At 42.7% G+C, this 7,973-nt stretch overlaps 1 protein-coding gene across 3 annotated transcripts in view; it reads left to right on the forward strand.

The window, feature by feature from the left end:
* The window catches only part of tcf4 (transcription factor 4), a 147,505-nt gene extending 140,437 nt beyond the window's left edge, over positions 1 to 7,068 (forward strand). For 2 of the 3 annotated variants that reach the window (XM_030767015.1, XM_030767016.1), the window contains 5 exons: positions 31 to 163; positions 3,133 to 3,295; positions 4,172 to 4,401; positions 4,987 to 5,143; positions 7,002 to 7,068. In XM_030767015.1, coding sequence (XP_030622875.1) covers positions 31 to 163; positions 3,133 to 3,295; positions 4,172 to 4,401; positions 4,987 to 5,123 — 663 coding nt within the window. In that variant the 3' untranslated portion in view covers positions 5,124 to 5,143; positions 7,002 to 7,068. The remainder of the gene's footprint in view (positions 1 to 30; positions 164 to 3,132; positions 3,296 to 4,171; positions 4,402 to 4,986; positions 5,144 to 7,001) is intronic. The other variant, XM_030767017.1, reaches the window with a different exon arrangement.
* Positions 7,069 to 7,973: the final 905 nt, after the last annotated feature.

Raw genomic sequence — 7,973 nt, forward strand, 5'->3', positions numbered from 1 at the left:
CTCTCTCTCTCCCTCTCTCTCTCTGTCTAGGTGGGTGCTCATCGTGAGGATGGCGTGGGTTTACGTAGCAGCCATCCCATTGTGCCAAACCAAGTGCCAGTCCCTCAGCTGCCCGTCCAGTCCGCCACCTCGCCCGACTTAAGCCAGCCAGACCCCTACCGTGGTGAGTGAGCTTTGCAGGCTGGCATCACGTGGGCACTGCCATGGGCATGGTGCCAGCATTCTCCCTGCCAGCCTCCATTTCACAACAACAACAGCAGCAAACGGATGCCACACCTTACTGCAAGCACCACGGAAAAACCTCTCACACACTGCGGCAAATACGCTTCAAATAAAACGCGCTGTGGTTTACACACACGCGTGTCACGGACAGAGAGAGAAAAAACAATATCACCTTTCCAGCTATTTTACCGCGCAACACAAAATCACCTTCGATCAGACGCGTATGCAAAACACATCAATCGGTAATACAAAATGTGCGATCCGTCCAACGGGATTTAAGCAGGTTAAAGCTGTAATAGAACAACAAAAAAAAATATGAATGCAATATGCGTCTCAGTACGCCTATCGCAACTTTTCATACAGCGCCAAACACACTGCAACTATGAAAGCAGAACTGTCATTTCAACTTCTCCAGCCGTGTGCCAGCTTATACATCAGTGTATTTGGCAAGCTTCAAGTTTAATGTGAAAGTAATTAAGACTTTTAGGAGAACTCACACAGTACATTTTAAATATGAATATGTTCAAGGAAATTGCAAATGACTTATGCAGTGAGGCAAATTAGCCTCGGGGCTATTTAAAGGGGCGAATACACCACTCTGAAAATTACCTCCTTGGCAACAAATCCCTGGTAAGTCCAGGCCAAACGGCAAAGGAGGTGCTGACTACCATAAAACTAAACAGGGTGATATAGAAGCTAAGACCAATGTATTATCCTACTTTCAGCAGAGGCTCGAACACCATAAATAATATACTGTATATCAAAATATTATTTGTGAATTACTGGCAGAAGGAAGCAATAAGGGTTTAATGGTGCAGGGATTGTGGGTTTTTTTTTTTTTCCCTCCAAGAGTTATGAGTTTTGAGTGTTACTAAAGGCTTTTGTGCACGTAGGTGGCGAATGGAAGGAGGTCTGCATTTGCAAGTTTTAAAAAATTGTTTTTCGGAAAATCTGAAACCGGTTGAAGGACAATGATATGAGACTTTTAAGAGTCAATTTAGGCGTGATGACTTAACCCCTGTTAACGCCGGTCCCCTTTCCGGGCCATGTTAATGTGTTTAAAAAAGGCCTCTGTCAGGCAGAAGGATTAAGTTATTCAAAGCTTTTCTCCTCGTTAAGCGTCCATGACTCATTTGATTCATTTTTCTGTATGTATTCTGACTGGGTCCTGGGGGCAGAGTGGCCTCTGCTCTCACACTTTATAGGACAGGAGTGTACAGGCTGATTTGACTGGAGTCATTTAGCCACACTACTGTTCCCAGCGATGTCATTTCCTGGAAACCGGCAAACTCTGAAGGCGTGAAAAAGGGCTCGTCGTAGCAGTTGAAAGTCTCTGGCCTTAACCGGATCAAACCGCCCAGGCGAGACTGAGAGTGGAGAAATCAATTAGAAAGTCTGTATGGGCACGGACGCTGACTGAGGGGCTGAAAGAGAGAGTGAGAGAAAGATGAGAGAGGGGGGAATAGAGAGAGAGAGAGAGAGAGAGAGAGGATGCTCATACTCTCCCACTCAAATTCCCGCCTCTCATTCCCGAATTGATCTTTTGTTTTTTTTTGTTTTGTTTTGTTTTGTTGGTTTTTTTCCCCTCCTCTTCCTCTCCTCTGCCTCACCTCCTATCGACTCTGTCCAGCCGTCAGAACCTCAGCCTTCACTCCCACTCTCCTTTTTCTCTTACTCTTTCTTTCCTCCCTCTCTCTCTCTCTCTCTCTCTCTCTCTCTGTCTTTCTCTTTCTTTCTTTCTGCCACCTCATCACGTTACAAGCCCCTCTAAAGACCACGCTCCAGTCTACACGCTTCATTACACACACGCCGCTTTGTTCAACTCCAAAAAAGAGAGAGAGAGAGAGAGAGAGAGAGAGGGAGCAAAAGAAAAGACAAAGTCTGGTTACTGTGAGGTGCAGACAGGGCATTCAGTCAGCCTGGCCTCCGTAAACAAGTCAGGAGATGTATAAGAGGCCCTTTTCAAACACACACACACACACACACACACACACACACACACGGTCAGAGCAGAGGCCCAGTGTTGTTGTGACGGCCAGACAGAGGGGAGTGTCTAGTCTGGGCTCTCCGTCTAAGCGCAGGAACAGTGGGCAGTGTTTTATGGTGACAGGGAGAAGGACGCAGGCCAGTATTGACAGTGACGTCCAACAATGGAGACAGTGTTTTCCCCGATAGTGCTCCTGTTTTCGGCGAAGGGCAGGGGGGGTGAAGAGGGGATTTACAGAACTTTGAATTCAAAGACATGACCCACCCCCTCCATACACACACACACACACACTCACACACAAAAATCCCGCACCCCTACCCTGCACCTCCCCTTTCACCCCAGCACTCTCAATAGGCATCTCTTCCCTAATTTAGAGGCTGTGCTGGAGCTTTTGCCAAACATTTCTCAATGCACACACACACACAGACAGACACTCGCCTGCATGCAAATACGCACAGTTCCCTCTCTCAAGTGCACACAACGTGTAGACAAACTAGTGCTGGTATTCAGCCTCAAACACACATAAAGCATTTACAAATACACAGGCTCTCTCTCTCTCTCACACACACGCTCACTCACCCACAAACACACTCACACACATACACACACTAAGCACATAGCTCTTGTAACCATTATGGACTGTCCTCCTTTTTTAAGTATATTACTGTTTGTTTTTCATTTACAACCCTGTTTTATTTTTTATTTGATTACTGAAAAGGTTGAAAGTAGTTGTTAAAAGCAGTTTAAATGAAAAAGTGGTTTTTCGCATCACTGAAATAAACTCACTTCAGCATCAAAGTACATGGAAATGATGTCTATGTCCAGTAAATGGCCTAAAATACAATTTATACTCCCAACATTTTTATAACCCCTCTTCCTCTCCCTCTGATCTCTCTCTCTCTCTCTCTCTCTCTCTCTCTCAGCTCTCTCCAGCGGGCTGCAGGGCCAGAGCACTTCGTCTGTGAGTTCGGAGATAAAGTCGGAGGATGAGGGAGATGAGAATCTGCAGGATGCCAAGCCTCTGGACACAAAGAAGGAAGATCCTGACAGCAAGGAACTCAAAGCTATTGATAGGTCAAGATCTAGGTAAACTGTAACATCAGCGCTCGCTTCATTTAACTCCCTCAGCGGATTTTGATGAAGTGAACAGTGTGCTATGAAGGACAGCTAAATGGAGAACACAGACACACACACACACACACACACGCACACACACACACACACAAAAAAAAAACTCGGAAACCCGCCGCAAGGTGCAAAAATTGAAACCGAAATTTTGCATACACGTATTTGGAACTTAATTTGAATTTTGGAGGAAACATGTCACGAAACTGCTCTGATGTAATACATCATGTTCTTTGTACGTTCTTTGCACATGCACATACACGCACACAGAACGAGTTGTGTTGGTAAACACGTGCACAGGTCGGGTGATTCCGCAGTCTCCCCGGGATTTGAGCCTGGTTTTAGCTGTCTTTCACACATGAGAGTAGGACCCTATTCACATTCCCAAACGCACAAAGTGCGCCCATTCCCAGGATAAACGCCTGAGCCGACAATGCTAACAGGCTTTATGGATTTTCACCTGGAATGATCAATTCGACCAATTTGGATTGGACCGCACAGAGATTTTTCAAACTGCATTGATGTTTTGATTGTGGTGTGTAACGGTTGCATGATTTACAGTTGACATTACAAACCATTTTTCTCTTTAATGGTCAATGTTATTAAGCTTGTTTATAAAAGGACCTCTTCGTATATTTATGTGACTTTGTCATCCAATTGATATACTGTCATAGTTTATTTCACATATGACGCAAGTTTACTTAATCACTGTATCTGCTACCATAAGTCTAGCAGTTCATCTCATCAGCATTTCACAGGTAAGCTGATCTGTCTCCCTCTCTCTTTCTCTCTCTCTCTCTCTCTCTCTCTCTCTCTCTCTCTCTCCACGCCCCACAGTAACAACGATGATGAGGACCTTTCTCCAGAGCAGAAGATTGAGCGAGAGAGGGAGAGGCGAATGGCCAATAACGCCCGGGAGCGCCTGCGTGTGCGCGACATTAACGAGGCTTTTAAAGAGCTGGGCCGCATGGTGCAGCTTCACCTGAAGAGCGACAAGCCCCAGACCAAACTGCTCATCCTCCACCAGGCTGTGGCCGTCATCCTGAGCCTTGAGCAGCAAGTGCGAGGTACGTACGCAAGTGCGCTCTCCCCACGTCTTGACCGGCTCCGGTGAAAGAAACGCTAAGATTGAGAAACGTCAACCTTTCAAGATGGTTTATCAGAGAGCTGATCTTATTAAACTGGAAAAAAAGGATTATCAGTATCAAGTCCGTGATGTAGAGTTTCCTGAACACAGCGACATCATCTGTTTTACGCAGAGAGCTTTATAGCTCTAAGACATAGGTCTCACAGCTCAGAAACAAAGGTGCATCCGCTGTGCATGTGTACAGTAGACCTCAGGTTTACATGTGAAAGGTTACACTTTGAATCGGTATTAAAGCAGTTTCACCTCTGCCCCACTTGATGGCACTGCCTCAGCTCTGTGAAACTGAAATTTCCCTCTTTTGAGCTTCAAACAGTCACGGGCCATTGACTTTGTAAGAACCACAACATACCGTACCCCAGCCTTAAGTAGTCACATAAACCCGTATGATTGACTGATTGTTTGTACGTGGGGTGTGCCTGTGTGTATGTGTGTGTGTGTGTGTGTGCGCGCGCGCGCTCGTGTGTGTGTGTGTGTATGTGTGTGTGTGTGTGTTTCTATCCTGCAGAGAGGAACCTGAACCCAAAGGCTGCATGTCTGAAGAGAAGGGAGGAAGAGAAAGTCTCGTCAGACGGCCCCCCTCTTTCTTTGGGCGGGGCCCACCACAGCATGGGCGACGCCTCCAATCCAATGGGACAAATGTAAAAAGCAACCCCCCCTAAATGGTCAGAATATTTCACTTTAAACTAATCTGCTGTTGCTCACGTGTACCACATTGTGCCAGTAATCTAATCCCAAAAAAAAAAAAAAAAAAGCTCAATAACTCAAATTGGTTTCTCAAACGCATCCAATGCAGCACGTTAAGAAAAAAAAAAAAAAAGTTAAAATATTGTTCTGTAAAGATCCATCTGTCGTCCACAATGACTTCTCAAGCTTTTTATCGGTAACAATTAAACAATTAGTCGCCATGACTCTTTCACAATAAAACATACACATGGAGCCTTAAGAACATAATTACAACACAAATTACCAGTAGTGAGAAAACTTACCAGACACAAACATGCCCCACACATGCCCACACGTACACAAACAGCCTGTAGGTTGACTGAAAGTGCATTGTAAAAGCTATGATAAGCCGTTTGTGGATGACAAGTGTAACAGAACAATGGGGCTTAAGTATAAGTCTCTCACCCATTTGTTCAACACGGGGCACATATTAACAACAGATTGGCAGTAAGTGTTACTGTAATGTGTGTGCTGTTTTGTTTTAATATTTCATTTTAGAGTAGAATTTAGATTTTTTTTTTCCTCTTTCTAGTATTTCTTTAAATTTCAAGACCCTTTCAGTGCGCATTTTATGACTCTCAGGCCGTTTCATAGCTGGAATATATGTTGAAAGCAAAATATGTCTTTTTTTTTTTCAACTGGCATATTTGCCAGAAGCTCAATAATTCAGTACGGGCTCGAGCAGGTTACAGTGTGAACTGCACAGTAACAGGACGACTTCCCATAATTTAATGATTCTAATAACAATGCAGTCACAGTTTTCACCCGATATGAATTTCATTTCTGTTCATTTTTTGAGAAATGGACAGAAGGGGACAGTTTTATTATCATACTGTTTTGTTTGTTTGTTTGTTTGTTTGTTTGTGTTTTATTTTTATACACACTAGTCTTATCATTAATCATTAATGCTTTGTGGGTTTTTTATGGTTTTAATTTTTAAGTGTCCTGAGTGACTTGGTGTATAACAGTTTGAGTGATGAAGGTTAACTTAGACTCTTCCAAACCACATAAAGCAAAATGACTTCCTGGCAACTCCCTTTTTTCCCCTGAAGGTATGAGGTGAATTAAACAAACAACACAAAAACAAAGATTTTTTACCTATCTCCTCTCTCTCCTTTATAACACAAGAGGTCGTGGTGTTGCCACGGTAACTTGGATTGGAGTGTTGGTGGTGATTTGATAAGAGTAGGTTATGCGAAATAAAACCCATTGAAGTGAAACTTGGCATAGAACTACAACAGATTTCTCTTTAAAGAGGATGAAGTCACTGTTATTCAATCAGTGTTACTCAGTTACTCTTTTGACAAAGAATAAACAGTGCGGTATGTGTGCTTTTTGAATAGAGTTAAAGTTGATAACACTGTTCTTAGCTGGGTCAGTGTTTTAGGTGGCATATCGCTAGACTAACTGTGGTTACATAAGACAATATTTCTACATTACTGTACAAATTTTCACATCTAGCGCTTTGGTCCAAAAACCCCAAAGTGTTATCTTGGCCGTATTTCATGTGTCTTCAGGGCACTGCCTCAAAGTGTTAACAGAGGAATTTTAAACATCCTTGAAATACAGCATATATTTTGTTGTAATCTACTTAACGCAGTCGTGCAATTCAGATTCCACAAGTCAAATCCCAGCATCGATCAGAATCAAACGCTTTGCATGGTTGCTAGTCACTGTCAGTGAGCGTCAGTAAGCATGGTTTGGATGCCTCTAAGTTTGTCTTTAGTGCTCTGTTTGTCAGTGAATCTGTTATGCTGCTGTCAATGGCCTCATTAAATCACACTTCTTCCCTTTCAGGTCCAAGCTGCCAGAGTTCATCAAAATGATGAATGACCACTTCCTTTGACGACGTCATTCAGCTCCCGAAAGTCAGTCAATCAGTCAATCAATCAGTCACTCAGTCAATCAATCAATCAATCAATCAAATCAACCAACCACCTTACCACCATGTGTTTGTCATTTGTTATTTTGTTTGTTTTCTTTTCTCTGTTTTTTTGTTTCTCTTTTTTTTTTTTTTTTTTGTTAATCTTTCCCCCAAATCCCCTGTCATGTACTCTTGTAGAAATATCCACAAATGTACATTGGCAAAAGAAAATCCGAGAGACGCAAGAGGGTTATTTTTTTTTTTGTGTTCTTTTTCAGCATTCCCTGTTTTAAAAGGAATAGAAGTATGTAAGAAAATACAAAAAAAAAAAAAAAGATGAATCATTGTGTAAATTAGTGGGGGGGACTCTTCAAACATATCATTATGTTGTAACAACGTTGCAGAGCTGTTGTGAGGCAGCGCACTGACTAAAATGGCAATCTTCTCCACACTGTGGAACACTTGCAGTTGTGCCTGAACTCCTTGTGGAAATATAAATATATAAAATAATCAATCAGTCATAGGGAGGAAAGGAGGAGTTTATCAACAAACAAAAAAAAAAAAAAAGATGAGATTATGTCACAGAATTTCACAGAATTGTAAAAAAAGAAAAGAAAAAGGAGGGAAAAAAAAAACTCGCAATAACGACTTTTATTTAAAAGTGTACTTTGAAACAGTGCAGATGATTGGAATGGGATTGTGTTTCGGATTGTGAGGTTTGGCAGCGTAAGGGGACGGTATAGACGTTGTTGGCCCTGATAGCAACTCTTAAACCAGCAAACACCAAGACAAGGGACAGAGACTCAGACGATTTTCATAGGCCATTCCTGTGCATGGACAGAGCAGATGGACCCTTCTAAAAGAGGGGCTACTACTTTTTCACCTGTTACATTTCATGGTTAAAA

Source organism: Chanos chanos, chromosome 3 (assembly GCF_902362185.1).
Source record: "Chanos chanos chromosome 3, fChaCha1.1, whole genome shotgun sequence".
NCBI classification, from domain to species: Eukaryota; Metazoa; Chordata; class Actinopteri; order Gonorynchiformes; family Chanidae; genus Chanos; species Chanos chanos.